The sequence below is a fragment of the Salarias fasciatus genome, chromosome 7 (assembly GCF_902148845.1).
Source record: "Salarias fasciatus chromosome 7, fSalaFa1.1, whole genome shotgun sequence".
NCBI lineage: Eukaryota > Metazoa > Chordata > Actinopteri > Blenniiformes > Blenniidae > Salarias > Salarias fasciatus.
Window position 1 is genome coordinate 6090700 of NC_043751.1, and position 21912 is coordinate 6112611.

General features: G+C 45.7%; 1 protein-coding gene across 3 annotated transcripts in view; it reads right to left on the reverse strand.

Moving 5' to 3' along the window:
- The window catches only part of LOC115392101 (transcription factor SOX-6-like), a 103287-nt gene that overhangs the window by 33755 nt on the left and 47620 nt on the right, over positions 1–21912 (reverse strand). For all 3 annotated transcript variants that reach the window (XM_030096621.1, XM_030096622.1, XM_030096623.1), the window contains 3 exons: positions 17489–17578; positions 9566–9738; positions 6728–6796 (listed from right to left, as the gene is read on the reverse strand). In XM_030096621.1, coding sequence (XP_029952481.1) covers positions 6728–6796; positions 9566–9738; positions 17489–17578 — 332 coding nt within the window. The remainder of the gene's footprint in view (positions 1–6727; positions 6797–9565; positions 9739–17488; positions 17579–21912) is intronic.

Below are 21912 nucleotides of genomic sequence, written 5' to 3' on the forward strand. Positions count from 1 at the left end.
CGGGGTTACGGCGCCGAGCTGGACGGACGGGAGGACCGTCCTCCGAGGGTCTTTATGGTGTGTGTGAGGGAGCGCTGAAAGGTTTGTGGAGCGGGGGTTCAAAGAGCATCGCTAAACACAGAGGAGGAGACGATCGGGGACCTTCCTGGGCTCGTTTGAGAGAACGACAGAACGACACCCACAAATAAATAAATAATATCGTCTTTCTAAACATTCTGCTTTAAAATAAATATACATAACTGTCGGAGTTTATAGGAATAAGTTGTGTTTTTTAGCAATATTCAACCTGCTTTAGCTTCTCATTTCCTTTAGTGATCAGTTTATTTAAAATAGCCAATATGGCTGAGTGAAAACAGCGGAAAGGTTTGGTCGTCCATCTGTCCTTGAACGTTTCAGTCACCTCCTCTGGTGTGTGAATGCTCCAGAGGAGCACGCTATAAGTGAAATCTGTTTAACCATGTAGTAGAAACTCAAAAAAGGAATCGAATCATGCATTTAGTGTCCTTTCATCAACTTGGTTAAATGCTTGAAAAGACACCTGTCAGCGCTCATCACTGCTGTTGGTCACACATTTAACTTAACAAATGCTGTTTTAAGCAAACTGGGATTAGGTGTTGAGGTGTTTTGTCTTTGTTCTAACAATAAACCCATACAGCTCCTCTTTAAGGCCCTGTTCAGCATTTCATGTGAAAATGCACTATTTTTGCCTTTCTAAAACGTTCTGAAAACGACGGCCGTTTACATGGAAATGGCAGAAACGCTGAATATGATGCAGTATAAAACCACACACACGCTTGTAGACAACAATACAGCTATAAACATGAACAATGTCAAGTACAGGGAGGTTTCCGGGTGACTCTCAACTATAAAACGATCAAATCCCAGGAGAAAATGAGCCGGGAGTCATGAGAAAACATCCGGGCTCCGTTCTCAAAAACCTGTGTTTTCACTGCGGGTTAAACGGACCCCCGAAACGCAACAAAAGCTTTTACTTGCGTATTTACTTGAAAACCTCTTTGTGTAAACGGGGCTGAAGGCTTCTCCCGTCAGCGTGTCGCTTCACGACATGTGACGTGTGTGTGTTCTCCACGCTCGGCGCTTTGTTTGCGCTGTGTGTCGCGACATGTGTCCGTCACCTGAGCCGCTCCTCACACACCGTTGTTTAGGTCACACTCTGAAAAAGCCTAATATAGAGGGAGGCACACACACACTCACACACACATACACACACACCAGCATGAAACGGTGTGAATATGAGGCATTCCCATACACACACACACACACACACACACACACACACACTCAAACACACACACAGACAGACAAGAGGTCCGACGTCTTGTGACACAGAAAACAGAATGAGGAGAGAAGAAAAAGAGTCTGTGTCCGAATGGCTAAAAAAAAAAAAAAAAGAGAGAGAAGAGAAAGAGGGGGAGGAGGAGGTTATGGAGTGGGACAAAATGCTCCCATTCATTGTATTCCTCTGGGAACACTGGGACTGACTGGGGCTGCTTCACCAGCGCAAACACACAAAGTTCTCCTTTTACCAAGTTGGTGGGGGGGTAGCGGGGCGGGCGGGGGGCGGTGGGGGGGGGGGGGGGGGGGGGGGGGGTGAATGGACTCGGGAAGGTGGTGCTGCGGAGGCCCCTTCTACTCAGCCCCTAAGAAAACACAAGGTCCCCTTCCTCTGACTGCCCAGCAGACACATCAACATACACACCTAGGCAACAAGGAACATGTGTACACGCACACACACACACACGTACACACCTATATACACACACACACACACACACACACACACACGCTCAGAATTAATGGTCCTCTTGTGTCAGGGCAGCGGGGTTAGGGGGCATCGAGTCCGTACGCGCTGCGTCTGTGTGCATTCGAGAAGTAAAATAGAAAAAGATAGAAATTAGCAGGCGTGTGTGTGTGTGTGTGTGTGTGTGTGTGTGTGTGTGGACTTCTGATACCGTCAAACATGAAGAACCGACTCATGGAAACCATGCCTCCGTTTGAAAAAATGTAACGGCTTCAGATATTTGACACTCCGGCGGCCTGTTCTCCACTTCTTGTATAAATGAGTATAAATAAATTCCAATTGGAAAAGTTACAAGGACAGATGAGGTTATGGCGCCAGCTTCGCTTTATGACTGACAGATAAACCCGAGCATCGACGCAGCGGTGGTAACTCGGCACGGTCGATGCTGAGACGATCTTCTAACAAGTTTTAGTGCTGATTGGTCTGTGAAGAGAATACCTCAATCAGCAGCTATTCTCCACTGAATTTTTCCATTTCTGTCACACGGCATGTGGCAGAAGAAGAAAGTGTTGGGTTCAGGCTGTCGTGATGGTAATTCCACGTCATCTGTCAGATCTGTCAGTCAAACAAGGCCTGATCTGTGGAAAAGATCATCAGCTGGTCATTTGCACTTTCCTTAAAAGTGATTTTTCAAGCTTTCCTTTCCAAAATCAAGCCTCAGTTGATATCCTGACGACAAAAATGAAAATACCTGCCAGTAAACACATCAGCCTGATGCAACAATATGAGCTGCCATAGAATGATCACGTCTTTTTTTTGCTTTAACTTTATCCACGTTATTTGACCAAATCAAAGAAACGAGACACAGTCAGGTCAGAACAAACAAAAAAACATATTAAAATTAAATCTGAAATTATTATTTGGTCAAGATCAAAGAGGATTTTTCCTCCTTTCAATTGAAAACCAGTCACACAGTTTCACATCCTCTCAAAATCTTCAGCAGGGGTGTCAGACATAAGGCCCGCGGACCAAAATCTGCCCGCAAGAGGTTCCAATACGACCTACCACACACTTAAAAGAAAACACAGATTTTTGGACACATTTCCAAAGACGAGCAGACACAGGACAACACTGAGACCTGGGCTGAGACATCGGCGATGCTGCCACACGGCAAACCGAAGAGGAGCGGAGGGACGCTTTCTGTCAGCGTTAAGCAGTTTAATTCTTGCATTTTGTTCTTCGACTACTTCGCTCCACTCGTACAAGCAGGACAACGACACACTGCGCCTGACGGACACGGTATAACCGTATGCAGCTTATGGCGTTTTTCTGTCGGCTAACCAAAACTCCGGTTAATAGCGTGGAGTGGAGGCTGTTGTAAAGTCAAAAGTTAGCCATTTTCCATAGCTGGTGAGTCCAATCCACGTTATGGGCTTTCCGAGTCATTGTGTCCGCGGCTGCATGTGCTGACGTCTGTCTCGCAGCCATTTGCCTGCTCCATTAGTTCTTATGCATGTGTGTAAGAAGTGTGTACATTGTTGTGTGTGCCTGAGAGACGACGATGAAGCCTGAGTGCAGGTGGAACAAACGTTCTAGTGCCGCTTCAACAAGTGCAACTGAGTAAAACCATGCAGCAGGACACAACAGTACGAACGTAGAAAGTAAAAAAAAAAAACAATATGAAGTGAAGACTTGGAGAACAGAAACTCACAAACAAGGAGAGGAGGAGGAGGAGGAGGAGGAGGAGGAAGAGGAGGAGGGGGGAAGGCAGAGGAGGAGACAGAAGAGTTATAAATGAAGAACAGAGAAAGGGAGGAGGAGGAGGAGGAGGAGGAGGAGGAGGAGTGCGGCTTTGCAGTCATTAATTAGCCCGTTAGCTCGGGCCCCGGCGCTGCGGTTAGGGCCTGCGCCTTTGTGGGCCTGAAGGAAATGGGCCACATATGAGAGCCATTACAGGGACCGACTTAACAAAGACACATGCCTGTCAGCCACCGGGCTGGGCCGGGCCGCGCTGCCGCCGGCACACAAAGGGCCCCGCCACCACCGTGCGTGTGCACGTGCACACATGTGTGTGTGTGTGTGTGTGGTTGTGCGGATGTGCATATGGGTGATTTTTAAACGTGTGTTGCAAACTTCACTCACTTCATGCTAATATCTGGTAACGTCTCCTGCTGCTTACTCAATGCAGAATACACACATACGTGTGTGTTGGTGTCTGTTGTCTTGTGCATGCTCGTGTGTGTGTGTGTGTGTGTGTGTGTGTGTGTGTGTAACCATATCTATCCGAGTGGGGCCTTCGGAAGCGTTTCTTTAACCCGTGGACATCCCCCACTGCTTCTCCACACCATTTAAAACCACATGACAGGAAACCTGGGTCACTTTGAACTCTGCTCCCCCACCACACAACCTGACAAACACACTGACACCATCCAGGGACGGACGCCAAACAGAGGCATGAGGAGAAGCAGAAATGGAAAAAAAAAAAAAAAAGAAAAGAAAAAGAAGAAGAAGTGGGGGGCTGGAAGCAGCTCCCACTGGGCTTTATTGTCTCCATTCATAAATAAGACAAAGATAACACAGTTTTTCATCCATCGATGGCCAAAGCTTTTCAAGATGTATGATATTAAGTCAACAACATATAAACTAATTCATCACTAAACGCCATTATCTGTGATGATGCAACAGCGTGGACAGGAATCTGCGCCGGGAGGAGTCCACCTCTTTCCAAGTGAAAACTTTGTTTTGGTTTCATGTGTTCTCCATCTGGACGGCATTTAAAGTTTCAAATTAAGATATGAACAACAACTGGCACTGCTAAAAAGCGGCTTTACCACACTGGGGCCTATTCTCTGCAGCTGAAACAGTAGCATTTGGTCAGCTCCTCGGAGTATTGGCCTGAGAGGAGCTCAGGTCTGGATTTGATAAGTGGAAACAGACCGGCGCGGCGCTGCCTGTGTGTTTAAGGCCAACACACATCCGACACAGAGTAAACAGCCCGTACCCCAGTGACTAAACCCTGGCGCTCGGCCACAATAATTCCAAACCTCTGTACGGTAGATGCGCCATATGCCGCTTACGGACGTGCGCTCGTTTGCCAAGAAAAATCTATTGTTTTAAAAATAACTTAAAAAATGAAAAGTTGACGTAAAACCATCTGTGTGAGTAAAATATTTAGCAACTGTTCCGCGAAAGCAGATTCTCTTGTTTTGGTTTGCCTTTCTGTATTAATTGCAGAGCGCAGGCCGCCGTAATTCCAGCCATTTCAGATTTAAATCAACACTTTAAATAAGTGTGAAACACCAGATCCAGCGGAGTGGATTTCACTTGAATTTACAGCAGATGCTTCTGAACCTCGACATGATAACATGCGGCTCTGCAGAGCTATTCTCTGCACATCCCTTCATCCTCAAAACCAAACATGACACAGTATCCGTGTTTCACAGCGTGGAAGAGGATCCGCGCCGAAGCTGGTTTTTATGGTCCGGCTCTCCCCCGGGGCTGAGGGGCCTAATGAAGTCCAATCCCGGCTTTATTAAGATCCCGGGGTGGGGCTTGGTATTAAAAGGGTGAAAAAGAAGAGTGAAGGAAGGGGGGGATAAAAAACAACCCCTCATTAAGTAGCTCACACCTCCAGAGCGCACTGGGGCTCAAAGCTGAGGACCGATGGGGGGTACAACTGCACGTGGGACGGGGCTGAAGCGAGCACGGCGGTGGGGAACGGCGATTTCTTTCTCACCAATGATAAAAAAAAAAAAAAAAAGGAAAAAAAGGAAACCCAAATGCAAACTGGTTAAATTCCCCCGTGGTTATCAGCCACAGTGAGCAAATTTACCCGCATTTAACTCACAGCCAGAGGGAATCTCTAGGTGAGTGTGTGTGTAGTGTGTGTGTGTGTGTGTGTGTGTGTGTGTGTGTGTGTGTGTGTGTGTGTTCTTGTATTTCTATCCTTGTCGGGGCCAAATGTCCCCACAAGGATAGCAAAACGTGGAACGACGTGCCTTGTGGGGACCTTTTTCCGGTCCTAAGTAGGAGAAACAGTGTTTTCTTGACCATGTTGTTGTTACTGAAAAAAGTAAAAGTGCAAAAACATTTCTTTAGGGTTAGGCTTTGTTGTGGTGTGGGTTAGGGTTAGGGTAAGGGTCAGGGTTAGGGGCTAGACATGAATGGGAGTCAATGGACGGTCCCCACAAGGATAGAAATACAAGACTGTGTGTGTGTGTGTGTGTGTGTGTGTGTGCAGCTCGTTCAAAGACATGCTTCAATGAGACAGGAACAAAAAAAAAAAAAAAGAATCACGAAGCAAAGAGCTATTTGACCTATTTGTCTATAGGTAAGACACATAATGTTTCATATCAAGCGTTTCTTCACGGCCTGTATTGGTTTCCATCAGTTCATTACTGCAGAATCAGCTGAATGAGAGCAAACGGGGAACATGTGTGACGCTGTGTGTTTGTTCAATTTATGCGCGCATATGTAGGAAAATGTGAAAAACTAAAATAAGACGGCAGGAGGAAAAAGATACATGTTGATTAATAGATAACAGGAGAGAGAGAAAGTGTAGGAGGAGCCCTGGAGGACGCTGGGATATTGATCCCTGAGTGATCAATGCAGCAGTGAATGATCCGGCCATAACCAGGGCAATTACGGGGGTCACCCGCTGCGTATTACTGCAAGTGTATCTGCAGACCCTTCCGAGTGCAGCCTCTCAATGGAGGGCAAGGCACAACGGCCAGGGGTCACGACCTCTCGTGTTATTGCTGTTTTCCAATCACACATGATGCATTGATAATGGGGCTGCAGGAAAAGCAACAATTAGATCGTCCGGGCGGACGACAAAAGAGCAGAAATTGGCGGCGTCCTCAAGGACAAAGCCGGAGGAGGAACTGCGTGAGTCTGCAGAGGGCAGGGGTGATGTGGAGGGTGAACAAAAGAAGTGTGTGTGTGTGTGTGTGTGTGGATACTAACCTGGATCTGTTGCTGGAGAATGTTTATCTTGTGCTGCTGCTGTAGGAGCTGCTGCTGCTGTCTGGCGATCTGCACACAGAACCATCGAAGACCAAGAGAGAAACAACGCGTATTATTGAACAACGTCTACTCCAGAGCTCAGAGACAATCAGGAATGATTAGCTCGCACACGCAGCTATTTAGCACAGAGAAACACAACTAATTGAGCTGCTTGTTTGATCTGAGTGTGATTGACTCCTCCGGTCTATAATGCTAGATCTTGGTTTGTTTTTACTGTGGAGGGGACAGCATTTATTTTACTGAAATCTTGGACAAAAGCAGTCAAGTATGTATCTTCTGAAAATCTATAAAAAAAATAAATCTATTGCAACACATGCCACTTCTGTTCTCCTCACATTTGGGTGAAATTCATGATGAATGATATTGTTGTCAGCAGCTGATTCGTGTTCAGGAAACTGCATGAAACATGTCTGGTTATTCCGATTATTAGACGCTTATCCAATAACAAAAAGCTTATGATGAAGACAAAACTCATTCAAATCAGTTCAGATTAAAGGGATGACCGTAGTTTCTACGACACAATGAAGTTGTGAAAAGAAAAATGGCCCTCAGGCAGAAACATGGACAGAAAGAGAAGCAGAGGACTCAGCATCATGATCGGGGTGTGTTTGTTTCTAAATCTACAGGTGAAGTGTGAAAGTCTTTAAAAGCTGCCAAAGAAGTCTTCAACCCAAAACAACAAGCGCAGGTGAGGCGGTGAGGTCAGCGTCTTGACCTCAGATTGCGATCTGTACAGAGGCTCAACCTGCAGTGATGGATGATTCGCTCAGTTATCAACATGAAAACTTCTTGAACAGACCTCTTAGCTGACACCAAATCTCGCAGACTGACATGTTTACAGCGCCACACCTTTGCGACGCCCCCGTGCATTAACAGGAGGAGGGGGAGCTTGTTTTGATCAGACATTGACAAATGAATAGACCTGAAGTCAGATTGTAAAAGGTTGAAGCGCGGGACGTGACGGACGGCGGGGACCGGTGGTTAAAACCGGTAAAGGGGCAGAACGTCGCCCATCCGATCCCTCCCCTCCTGACACACAACAGCAAAGGAGCTGCCTCTCTCTTTTTTCTCTCTTGAGGAGTCGTTTAGTGTATTTATTCTGAAATGTAATTACAGGCTGCTGAATGGGAGGCGGCGCCCCATTTGCACACATGTCATATTTCATTAAAGGCAGATTTCTCGGGGTTTGTCTGTAGGGCATTATCCTATCAAGTCTCAACAGCCAAATGACTGGCTGATATTGGAATCTGTCTTTCTTTTCACTCTCCCCATCTTGCCTCTTCCTTTGTAGAGCCGTGAAAGGTGGAATGTGTTGTGATGGGAGGTGTGGGCCTGTCCAAACAGAGCCTGTCGTATGCCAACCTACAGTAACGTGTCGGCAAACAGGGGGAAACAAAGAGCCGCTCACCTAAACGCTTCTCAGCTTACTCTCTCTGGCTGAGTTCTGTCACACACGTCCAGCGACCTGACGCTCGGAGCATCGGAAACTTCGACAACTCGGACGCCAAGTACACAAGGATTTATCTGACGCATTGATCTGGGACACTTCGAGGAAGAAAGCGGTTCGGCCATAATTCTGCAAAAGCTTCTTAAATATGGATGTCAAGACCCACAGGAGATAAATCTTAGATTAACAACGGCTTTCTCTTCTCTTCTCTACTTTACTCTGAACAAAAAAAATAATAACAGAATTTCCCAGTTTGGGATCAATAAAGTACGACTCTACTCTACTTTCTGCCGAGGGGGCATCAGAGAGCTCCCGGAAGGTTTTATCAACAGGAAAGATCTGAGGGTCAGTGGGATTACTTTTCTTACCATCTTTTTTTTTCTTTCCATTATTTAGAGGAAGTCATGACGACAACACACAGAGTTTATAACTCCAACACAGACTTTAGGGATGGATTTAGCTTGTATAAAGCTAGAGAAAACACGCTTCAGTGCACAACCAGTAGAATAACGGTTGGGACAGAAACTGTCTAAGACTTGCCAGAAATTTAAAATACAAACATCTAACAAGCATAAAAGTTGTTCTTTCTAATTCTTATAAAGCCCCGCGGCTGTTGACAATATTTACACATCCAGTTTTACAGGATTCTTCACAGCACTGCAGAGTGCTTGGCTGGTTTATCCACAGGATGGATGGATGGATGGATGGATGGATGGATGGATGGATGGATTCTGACTTCAGATCAGTAGTGACGATAACACCGACTCTTCAATAATGATCCAATAAGACGATTCCAGTAACTTGAATCAACCTTGACTGGATCCATTAAGAATGAGTCATTTTCCAGCATAACAAACAGTGTTTGGGAAAACTGACTTTCTGATATCATCTCAGTGTATACACTCCTCCAAACCTAATCTATTACCTTTCATTAGAAATTCCAGTGTCAACAAACACATTTCTTAACAGAATGCGTCAAACCTGATGGTCCTCTGTGAGCAGTGGAGTCACAGTGTGGAACCTGAGGGGTTTTTATCCACATTACACTAGAGTCAGTTCATTGTTTGTCTCGGATTGGCTTTGAAAACTTTATGACGCCATCAAGTCATGCTTGGAAAATCTATAAATACATTATTCTGCATAAACAGAGAAACTTTATCTGTTGAATGCAAGATGACGTTCAGACGTTCAACCGTAGAGGAAAACTTTTTGAGGTAATGGAGGTTTCAGCTGGTAAACCTTTCAACCATCACACGGCTCCAACACACACACACACACACACACACACACACACACACACACACTCAAGAGTTTAGCGTTTCCCCTCCAACCTGCTCCTGCTGCTGCCGGGCCAGCTCCATCTGCTGCCTCTGCTTCTCCAGCTGCGAGGCGGCCATCTTTTTCTGCTCGTCATGGGCGGCGAGGAGCTGCTCCCTCAGGCTGATCAGCTGACCGATCATTGTGGAGAGCTGGCGCTCCTTCTCCTCCAGCGACTCCGGCGTACCTGCGAGGGAGAGTCAACCGCCGTCACAACTGGACACTGATGGCGGGAAAATGTTGCCTTTAGAAGATGTCAAAGAAACAAAGAAAGGCGGAAGAAAATGATTTCCTCCTTATCCTTTTCAAGTACATCCTCCTATTTGTAAAAGTCACAGAAGCACGCCGTCGACACTTCCACAAGTCGTCCAGCCAACACAAGAAATGTTCAAAACTGTCGTTCCTAAATTCCGATAAATCATTTGGCTTGTCGTTACATCTTACTGCTTATTATCTCGTGTCGTGTCTCTGCCTGTCGTCGCTCAGTGTCTGCACCCAAGAACAATAAAAGCTGCTTCGCCTTAACCTTTGAAAATAAGTAGCTGTTCCCGGCTTTTGTCAGGTTTACGATTCAGACATTCTTCGGAGGATTCTGGGCCGGCAGCAGCCGGATTCCTTTCAGACGACCAACAGGTCAACTTAACGATATCACAAAAGACAGTAATGTTTGTTTTTAATACAAATCATAAATCACCAAATTTTCCACAAAACCTGGAAACCCCAGTTAACTGTTAAATCTATGAATGCAGTCAAGGTGGTTCCCTCTTTCCTGAGGTCCGTGTGACCAGCCGATCACAGCCCATGTCAAAGAAGAAATGCAATATAACTTTATAAAAAAGCTTATAGTTGTGAGCTATAGTGGAGCGTAAATTACAGGAAATGTGTGTTGTTGTTTTTTTTTTACCAAATTCATGAATAATTGGGGTTTATTTACGACGGCCCCCACCGGCACAAAAGAGGCCGAATTCAGCAGAATCGATGATAGAAGCGACACAGCGAGGAGAAAGAAGAGGAATTCACACCAACAACAGGACGGACAACACAGCACCCCTGCTGCATGTGTGTGTGTGTGTGTGTGTGTGTGTGTGTTTGTGTGGCACTTGTTTGTTTGGGTACCACGTACCACTCATGGTTAACGAGGTTCTGACTTGATTTTCTGTGCCAGAGTGTGTGACTGGGTTTTATTGTGAAAGGGTTCCAGCACACCAGTGAATTAAACCCTCTGGTTTGAGTTTGAAGAACAAAAACTCACAGACATCCACACTCAAGTTCATCCTGTTTAGAAGTTGGTACTGGCTGTGTGTGTGCGTGTGTGTATGTGCATGTGTGTGTGTGTGTGTGTGTGTGTGTGTGTGTGTGTGTGTGTAAGGTCCTGCCCTGGGGCCATGTAGGGAGATTGCAGGGTGGCCCCAACACTACCTGCATACTAACAGAGTCCCCATTGTAGTCCTGTCAGGCCCCTATTGTACCCCACACACACACACACACACACACACACACACACACACACACACACACACACACACACACACACACACACACACACACACACACACACACAGAAATCACCCCTCAGCACCCCTGTATCAAAGGAAACATTCTCCTCTTCTTGTCTCTTTTTTTTCTTTCTTTTTATTCTTTTTTTGGGGGGGGGGTTCCCCAGCGGACCTCCCCATCAGTTACTCCTCTCCCAGCTCCTGATTCTCCCCACGCTCTGGTCGCTCTTCCTCCGATTCATTTCTCTTTCCTCACTCTTTTACTCCTTCTTAATGTTCTTATAATCCACCCATTTCCTCACTTCTTTAATTATCACTTGTCTCTACTCCTCCTCCTCTTGGCCAGTTCCTTTTCTTTTTCACTCACATCTTCACTCGCTCTCTTCTCCTCCCAGTTTTCTCATCAGCTGTCTTGATCACCTCCTCCCTCTTCTCTCTTGGCACCACCTTCTTTCTCTTTTCTGCTGTTATCACCACTCTCCTCCACCCTTCCTTTTCTTTCTCTCCCTTTTCACCCCTCCCATGGTTTTCTCTTCGATCGATTCAGTTTTTGCAACTCTGAGGAACACAAACACACACATTCACACACACACACACATGCGCACGTCTTCCTATTTTCCAGCATTCCTGAAGAAGTGAAGCCTATTGTGGAATTGCAACAACTGCGATTACAGCTCCATGATTCATCTTTGTGGATTACGGGTTGTGCATTCCAAACACGGCGCCTCGCGTTCCTCCAACACTTTTGGCACCAATAATCATCTCAGACGTTTCCGCTCTCCATCCGTCAGGATTATTCCCGACACCTGCTCGGTGCAGGGGCCAAAACAGAAAGCCATTAGCCGTTTTCTCACTGGCGATGGTCTGCCTCTGAACCGGGACTCAGATAGAGCTCAAATCCAAATTCAAACTTTTTACTAACATCTTACGGTTCATTTCACTTCACCTCAGTCCTAGAAGCAACTGGGATCCAGCACTGTGGAATCACACTCACACTTATGGGCAATTTAGGAACACCACTGAATGTGAGATGCAGGTGGACAACATGCAAACTTCTGATAAAAGTCTGAACTCAAACCAGAGACACTCCAGCGGTGAGTCCGAACAACAACACAGCTCCACCACCTTCCACCAGAGTAAAGTTATGATTCATATCTTCGAAAACATTCATCTCATACTTTCCAAAATACTGCGTAACCACATCAAGGCCTGAGAAAAACTCCAGTTCATGAATGGTTTAGATGTTTTACATGTGAATTAGTCACACGCCGTATGACAAAACTGTGTCTAAGCCACTTCCTTTCAGACACACAAGGAAAAAAAAAAAAAAAACCCACATAAAAACACACACAGGCCGTCGCCGCTCGCAGCACACACACCTCACACACCTCACACCAACATGCTGATGCCTCTGGAAGCTTTGAGCCGGAGCCAGCCCATCACGTTTCGCCGCCGCGCCTCTGAACTCCAAGCCGAGCCGCGCTGCGCGTGACGGAGCTCCCCGCTCGCTGTCACACCGCAGCGCAACAACGCCACGTCTGTGAAACTCTAACCCACAACACTTGTTTCAGTCACAACACGCACACATCTCCACAGGAGACACTGAAGGAGACGATGATCTGAGCACATCCCAAAACCTCAGCACAAAGAAAGAAAGCCAAAACATGACGCGGCTTAACTTTTTTTTGTGTGTATATTTCAATAAAATTAATAATAATAATAATAATAATAATAATAATAATAATAATAATAATAATAATAATAATAATAATGATGACACACTTTATTTAGAAGTCCCTCTCAGGTCATCTAAGGTCGCTGCACAAAGAAACAGTGAGATAAAATACAGAACAGGCAGGGAGCACAGATAAAAACAACGTACAATAAAAGAGTCGGGGACAGTGTAACTGTTATGAAGAGCGGGCGAGCCTGAACTGATAAGCTCCGGGTTTTGCTCCTGGTGATGGGGAGAGCGGCAGAGCCACAGAGGTCAGGTGGTAAAGATGGGTGATAATGATGACAAAATGTCTTTATTATCTTTATATAATGTCTTATTTCGGTTTCGTTGAGAAGTTGTTTGCATGTTCTACCTGTGGTTGAGGTTAGTTGGTAACTATTTGGTGTGACTGCATGTCTTAGTTGATTATGCCATTAAATTCAAAAATCAACGTGTTCCACATCCTCATCAATGTCTTTATTTTACTCTCCTTCTCAAAAGGTGCATGATTAACGTTTATTCAACAGTCGCCACGTTTGTTGTTATCAACACAAGTTTTCTTCTACTCTGTTGCCACGGAAACCATAAAAAGTTTTAATTTTCTGTCAGTGCTCCGACTTTGCGTGCAGCACCATAAAAATGTAACTACGCCACTTGGTGCGTTTATGTGTTGTCTCCCTTAAAACTGAATATTATATTTGCACAAAAGCACTTGACACGCGAGACACACGAGACATGCTCAGCAGCTCTAAACAGCCAAATTTAAACTTTGCTATAAACAAAACCCTGAAATAAGTGTGACAGCTGCACGTGAAACAGCGCCGGAAGCTTCAGTTCAGACGTAGTCTGTCTTAGTTGTTGATATTTATGACTTATGGATTTTTGCTTCTGTCTTTTGTAATAAAGATGAACTCCAGTTCTCCCTCTAAGCAGAACACACATCCGGCCCGCGACGATTAAATGAGATGATAAAACAGAGAGTCATTGTTTTAAAGCGTCACCAGCTTCCCCTGCCTTCCCGGGGTGTGTTGTGATCGCACACCTTGCAGGTACAAGTGTTACTGAAATAAAGCGTGCGTGCACACACCGTGCACCGGCGACGACATTCCGGCCAATAAGGGGAGGCCATCGGTAAAAATAACTGCGACAGAAGCAGTAGGTCCAGGTTGTTGTGCGAGCAGCAGACACAGAGCAACAGTTGTGTTTGTGTATTTAGGTCAGCCGGGCTCCATTTCAAACCATCACGAAATGAAACGCTTGGATTCAATGGGAGCGTTCGGCCGGTCGGGACGCAGCTGGGCGAACAGAGGCGTCTGTGTGCGCTCCTCGGTGTGTGATCATTTATGCGCATGCATGTTCTGGAACATGCTATATTTGTGCGTTTCTTTTATAAGCGCCAGTCTGGCTTTGTGTGGAAGACAAACACACCGTTGTCCCGTCTATATTAAATCGCTGTCAAAATGCACTTAAATCGATCATAAAAGGCTTTTCTGTCACACAAATGAAGGAAAACTTCATTTCATAGCAGCTATAAGTCATCTAAATTCAATTACATGCATTGACACACATTCAGCTACTGTTTGCCACCATAAAAAGCAATTTGTGTCTTTCAAACTGTAAATTTCAGCCCTTAACTTTGAATATTATTGCTGTCCATTACCATAGGGGAGAATTTATTAGTCATTTGGAAACAGCTTAAGGTTTTAGGGGCCGTCTTGCTCAGATTGTGTTCCCTCCACCGACGCAGCAGGAAAAATGTTTGGTAAAGCCATCAGGTATTAATAATTCACTCTCCCCCTACCTGGCTTTTCAGCTGTATAAAGAGGCTGCTAATGCACATTTAAGTCACAGGAAGGTGGTCAGAGCGGTCGGTGTTCGCAGCAGAAGAGTTTACATACAAAAAACCTTCAGTTAGCGTCCAGACGTCTGTCTGTGTCAGGATTAGACGACAAAAGCACTTTGATTCAAGTTTCCCTCCACTCACACAATCACAAATTTAATTTAAAAAGAATTTAATATTCTTAAGTTCAAACACGTCTTGTACATATCCAAGAAATAACACGTGATAATCTGTGGTGAGGTTGAGAGAAAAGCTTCTCTTCTTTAGGATTTTAATCACACATGGCTGAGGTGTATATTCAGAGAAGATGTGAAAACCAATAAATAATACCCAGAGCTCCGTGCATGCAGGAGAAAGGATATCTTTCAAAGCTAAGCTGAGAGCGAGCGAGGGAGGGAGGATATGTTTAAAAGTTGATTAAGAAAACTGAAAATGGAAGCTTGCAGCAGTAGGATATGTATAGGTTTACCAAATAAAAAGCTGCTGAGCGGCCTTGTACTCTGACTTCGGAGTAGACTGACAGAAAAACGCATGCGGCTGGAAGTCTGCACGCATTGTTCCTGAATAAAGGACTCGCTGACTTACCGACGCCATTGTATGAGCGTGTGAAGAGGCATGCGTGAGGAGTGCGTGAGAGGCAGAGGTCAACAGAGAGCATGTATTTCAGCTCATTCTTATCTTTTCTCAGCTCCGCCGACGGCGCAACCCGGCACGCAAAAAAAGCTGCTTTTTCATCTTAAAGTTTGTGTCTTCCTGTGAAGCGCGCACAATGCACAAACATAATGAGGAGAGTGATCCAGCACTTGATCTGGATTTAGATCAGATATCCCATTTTGAGATTCACAGAGGAAAACAGAAGGTCGTCCACACACGGCGCAATCATATTGCTTTCACTCCACTTTCGACGCGGAAAACAACTCATGTGAGGAACATTCTTCTGAAATAAAGCCTTAGCAGTTTAATTAAACGATTTCAGCCCTGCACACACACACACACACACACACACACACACACACAGAGCGAAGAGAGTTCTGTCCCGCAGGAGAGTCGACGTCTGTGCTGTTCTACTGCACAGTTTCTCCGTAGCCCCGTTTTTTTCCACTTTCCACAGAGGAAATACTTGCCATTTCAGCGGCAGACGATCACAAACAGCTCCTCTCGGCGCGAGCGGCTCGCCTGCCTGGCCGTTACCGACCGGCGTTACGACACACAAACACAACGGCCGTGACGAAGAGCGTTCTTTTCTATGTTCAAAGTTGTTTTTTCAGCTCATCTAACTGGGGTGAGGAGAGTCTAAAACACCGAGCAAGACAGGACAAAATGTAAAAACTGGTCAGTGAAGACGGCAGGAAACACAAAAAATAACTAATCAATTAAAAATGGTCTTTTCCCTCCATGATGTCAACCGTTCTCCACCTGCACCACCTCAATATAACACAGCAGATGCCTTCCAAATGTTGAAAATAGGATGTTTTTGGTAACTTATGACGAACATTACTGATATCAAAGAGTTTCACTGACCATGCAATGAAATGCCTTTTCATATTTTACTGCTAAATGAGAAATTAGTGGACTGTTATTATTTACAAACCCACGTGTTTTTTTCCCCTATAAATCTTCCTCAGTGTGATTATGACAAAATAAGCCTTTAATCCTCGAGTTTTAGAGAAACTACAGTTGCAGACATTTCACAGTGAAAGACAAAGTCTTATAACAAACAGGTGAATCCCAGCAGTCCTTTATAAAATCTAATGCTGGGAAACACATTTGGACGTCTGGCCTGTTTAACTGAACACAGCATGTATCTCAGCCTCCGAGCTTTAAACCTGACATCAGGATGAAGACAGTATTTAACCATCAACCAGTTTATAATTCTGGTTCTCAGCTGCATAAAGAGTGAACTCTACAGTAAGAGATTTCTGCACAAGATATGATGAAAGAATGCCTGTAAGATTGAGTTCAGTAGCATTTAGCTAATTCTTACTCTGTTTTCTACAGTGCAGCAGGTTTCAGTGGTTGAAATGTGTTCGCCGCTGAGTGATTTGTGGCGTGGTAAATATTATTTGCTGACGCCATCAAAAGGACCAGAGAGTGAGCGGCCGCTCTCCTGCTGGCCAGGCTCGGCCCGGCTCGGCCCGGCCCGACTCGGCCCGGCTCGGCCCAGTCCGGCCCAGCTCGGCTCAGCCCGGCTCGGCCCAGCCCGGCGCTCACTGTGTGGCTTCATACGTCCAAACATCCTGAAAGCCTCCAGGCTGATGAGAGAATCGCAGCACAGCTCAGCTTCACCTCTGCTTTCAGCCACGTAACATTTTCATGTTTTATAACTCCATCTCTCTCAAGGTGAGTCAGGAAGAAAAGGAGAGCGTTTCTAATCAAAATCACATCTTCCCTCTCTTTCTCTGCTGCTTCTCTGAATTTCCTTTTGTCTTTCTGCTTCCTGTTCTTATCAGTTTTCCTAATTTTTACTTCTTCCTTTTCCTTGTTTCACTCATCTTTTCATAAACTGTTGATTTTTCTTCCCTCTCAATCATTCTTTTGTTTCCTTTGTTCTCTTTCTTTGATAATCTTTTTTTCCCTAATTCTTTATTTTTCTTTCATTCTCTCTCTTTCTCTCACACCGTTTCCTTTTGTCCCTTCACTCCTCTCTTCTCAGCCTTTCTTCATTCATCCCATTCGCATCTGTCTCTGTCTCTCTCTCTTCCTTTCCTACAGAATACATACGGTCTGATGTTTTCTTTCTTTTGTTGCTGCCTCGTGGTTTTTATTGCAAGGCCGAGGTGTGTTTGGCTGCATCCTCTGAGCCGCCTCTCTGCTGCAGGAACAATGCCGCCTCGCTGGTATCCGCCAGCCTCCATCTGGATGGTTTTTCCTCCCTCGGTCTTACCTTTCACCTCCCCGAGCAGCTCGTTGGCGTTCAGACGGTCAACGCGCTCCTTCCAGTCCTTGGAGAGAAGCCTCTCCATGCACGACGGCTCTGTGAACATAAACACAGGAAACAATTACCTCCGTGGCTTTCGGGAGGGTTTTTAGCAGCTTTTCTCGCTCATCGTCAGAGACAACAGACATGAAATGATCGCGATCTGATCTGACGGTGTTTACTGATGCCTGTAAACACACATGTTGACACAGAGATAAAGAAAAGCTCCAAAAAGACAACGGCCTCCAGATTCTCCAAAAAAGGCCATCGAGGAAGGACTTCCTCTTTATGAACCTCTCAAGAAAATAAAGCGTCGGAATGCAGCCGCGATCCAGCTGACCAAATGAGAATGTCTGCATTGTCTGGAGACAGGCCGGTCTCCTCTTCCACAATCGCAGCCTCAGGACAACAGACTTCACACACACGTGGTCTCATAAGATCCAGAAGGTCTCATTTGTCCAATTGGAGTCCCGCTGTGAACTTCACTGAAACAATGGGAACTTTTCAATTCTTCAGCCACTGGGAGACAAACACACACACACACACACACACAAATCTGCACGTGTGTGGGGGGGACTGCTGTGTGTGGCCTGTTTGTGCACCGCAGACACGCAAGCAAACACAAACTGGTGACTGGGACTGCTGATAAAAAGGACTTTAATTACACATCCTGAGTTTCCATTGAAGCCGGCGTTTTCAGGTGGCGGCTTAAGTATGTAACACGGAGTTATTAAAACACGTCAACTCAACGGGTCCCAAATAAAGGATTGGAGTTTATTTTTTTCTCCAAAAATACACTTCACAACACAAAAGAATAACAAGAAATATCAGGCCAGCTTCAATGGCGGTGATTGGGCTTCATATTGTGAGAAAAGAGCCGCTCTTTAATGAGATCAATTCCACAGACGACAGCTGATTGGGATCTATATTCTTTTTGTGTTTGTAGCTTTCACGTCACGCCAGAAGAGACGTGAGGCTAAACTTTGAATCAGGAGTCTCAAACTAATCAATATTCTGTAAGTTTTCATGTATTCACTGATATAACAGAGGGGCTGTTTAAGATCAAATTCAGCTGCTGTTATTGAGCATAAGAAAGACATATATGGAGTTCTGCACTTCTTAGAAGTTTCACCAGACAGGTGGAGCTCATCAATATCACGTCGCAGACTGAGCACCAGGCTGTCGCTCCTGAACTAGTTAGATCGGCCCACAAATACACTTCAGTGCATTAAATAACAACTTAGCGATGCAGCAGCTCAGCCTGCTTTAATGAAAGCTGTATTTGCAATTGTAATCCCTTACTTTACTCACAACTAGTCAGTCAGTGAAAATAATAAAGAATCAGGATGATAAAGGATGTTAAGAAACAAGGATCTACTTTTTTTTAACTGAAGTCTCTCAGCTGCTGGATTGTTCAGTTCTCCTGTAAACAGAGATACTATGAGCGACTCTCCTGTTGACAGTTCGGCTGACACCGAGAATGAAATAGGACCCGTATTAAAAAACACATAATGCTGTTACTGTCAATAACCACAGGTGACGCAGCGTAAACCGGGTGATAAATCTGATCATGAGAAGTAAAGAACCTTCTTGCAGCGTGTTGGGAACCTGTGGGAGTGTGCATGTTAAACTCTCCCTGCGGTGCGTGCACTCCTGATTGGGCGGACCCTCCCCTGATGGAGTCACGGTCACGCAAAGGCCGAAGCCTCACCAAGGAAGTCAGAAAAAAAAACAAAAAAACATGTGCGAACACAGAGAAACACGCACAAACAAAAAGGAGACATTCTTGGGCGCAGAGTGGAAAACATGCCCCTGAGGGTTCGCCTGATTTAGAATGGTTAAGTCAAACAATAGCTCATTTGTGGAGCCTTTATCCTGACAAAAGGCGCTATAGGCATTCATAAGAGCACATGGTCCATTGTGAATGGCTTAATGTTGCGTTTGTGCGTATGGACCCATTGTGTGGTCATGAGATGCCGTCCGTCGGCCCCAGCACAACTTCCTCATTGAGTCCATTAAAGCCTTTTACATGTTTACAGTCGGATTATGATTGTTGTAAATAAGCTAATGCGGCCGCCCGAATCACATGGGATCAATGTAAACAAAGGGAGGGGGGCGGCGGCGGCGGTGGCGGCGCGCGAGCGGCGAGCGAGCACGGTTACCAGACAAAGAACCAGTCTGAGACTATACTGGAAGTTCTGCCGGTGATTTCCCGGGTCTGGGGAGGGCGCCGTGGGTATTTCCAGGCAGATGGTCCACGCTGCAGCGAACTAATGTCATTAATGTCATTTCCACATCAGGACAATGGAATCCACCTGATTTTTGGCGGCGGCTCCGCTGGACTCCTATCTGTAAACATTTGATTCACTGAGGGATATTTATGGAGGGGCGATGCGGAGCAGGGTCAGGATGAGAGGCTTTTCATGTTTTCATCACACGACGCCGGCGTGCGCTCGCTCGCTCGCTCGCTCGCCGGGCCGAGTCACGCCGTATCAAACAAAATCAGGGGGCGCAATTTATGTGAGCACTTAGAAAGGAAAATACAACCTGTAAGTTCCAGACACATCTGCATAAGTCAACCGTTTGTGTACTCTGCTGCACAATTTATACCCCTCGCACCGATAAACAGATCGTCCGAGGCTGGGCGGGGACGGCGGGGGAGGAGGGGAGGAGAGGGACGAGGGAAGATGGGAGGAAGACGTTTTACCCTAGATGGCTCGCTATCTGTCCGCAAACAAGTCAGGGATCAAGTGCTGTTTGGATTGAGAGGAGGCGAATAAAAATTCTTGGTCGTCGGAACGTGGGCTCCTCCGTCAAGCAGAGGAGGACGACCGCAGGACGCATAGGTGAGGGGGCGGGGGAGGTCAAGGTGGAGGGAAAAGGGGGTGGAGCCAGGGGAACGGAAGCACAGTGCAGGACGTTGAGCCAAGTGGGAGACGAGCGACTGGTGCAAAAAAGAGCAGAAATATAAAAATCAAAGATGGAAATGTGTTTAAAAAGCAACAGATGGATTTAAAATAAGTGAGACAGTCCTTCGGAAGAGTGACGGAGGAGATAAGAGGTGGATGAAGACGTGGTAAATCAGCCGGCGCACTGGGGAGTGTTTAGGCTAAACACACTCTTATCACCTTTCCCAACCTGCCAGGAAACACTGTTTCAGGTGTTTCAGAGCAGCCACCGGCCACTGGCGGCAGTCTGAGTCCCAGGAGAGCATCAGCAGCTCCGAACCCAAGATCTGACGGCCAAACGCTCAGACTCAGGCCGAGGCTCTGCTTCTGAAGCTCTGTCTTTCCCTCGGTGAACCTTTCATTAAAATAGGATACATTATAAAAGCACATGACATTCCGGAGACACCATTCATCTTTAAATTATAACGTTCGCTGACAAGAGATTCATTTTTTTCCTAGCTTTAGATTCTAGAAGTTGTTTTCTTTGGCTTCCATCAAGGTATTGAACATCTGATCTATAATTAGTGTCGCTCCCCCCAAAAAATGGTCAAATATTATCCACTACTTCAGCAAAAAGTCATGTTTTTTTGTTAAACTGCTAATTAATTAACTGCTGAATAATTAATTTCTCTTTGATCAACAGTGAACCTTTCCTACATACACACACACGCTTATTTTGGAAAAACCTGTGGGTTGTAAGACGTCTGCGGTGGAGCGCCAAGATAAAGAGTGAAAAAAAAAAAAAAATCGATCTGAAAAAGTGGTTAATTTGAAGAATAACACGGGTCGGTGTTCTGGTGTTTGTGTAACACACCCACGGCTGCAAAAACCTTCTCGTGTCTTCACTTCACTGCCCGGCGCGCGTAAATGGAAGCTGACAGCTACACTTTGCACTTCCAAATTTATGTCAGTGGTACGAATTCAGCAGCAGACCCCACATCAGAGAGAGAGAGAGAGCGAGAGAGAGAGAGAGAGACAGACAGAGAGAGAGAGAGAGAGAATGCAGGTTAAAATACAAGACTGACAGAGAATAAATACAGAAATACAGCAATATCAGGGGGAAAAAAAAGTGAGAAGAGTGAGAGGTGGACCAAGAGAAACAGACAGATAGAAGGAAAGATAAAGAGAGAGGGAGCCAGAGCCAGTGGCGGAGAGAAAGAGGGCGAGAGAAGCACAGATAGAGAGCAGCTGTCCTAACAGCTGGCCGGCAGGATTGATGTCTCAGTGAAATAAAACTCAACATATGTCCAAACATGAGGAGACGGCCCAGCCAGGAGGAGGGAAGACACACACACACACACACACACACACACACACACACACACACACACACACTGATATGAGAATGCTGGAGCCCTTGAAACATACATGTCCACCACACACGCTGATTAAAGAATACCAGCACACTGCTGAGACACTTAATTGCACAGACATAACACACAC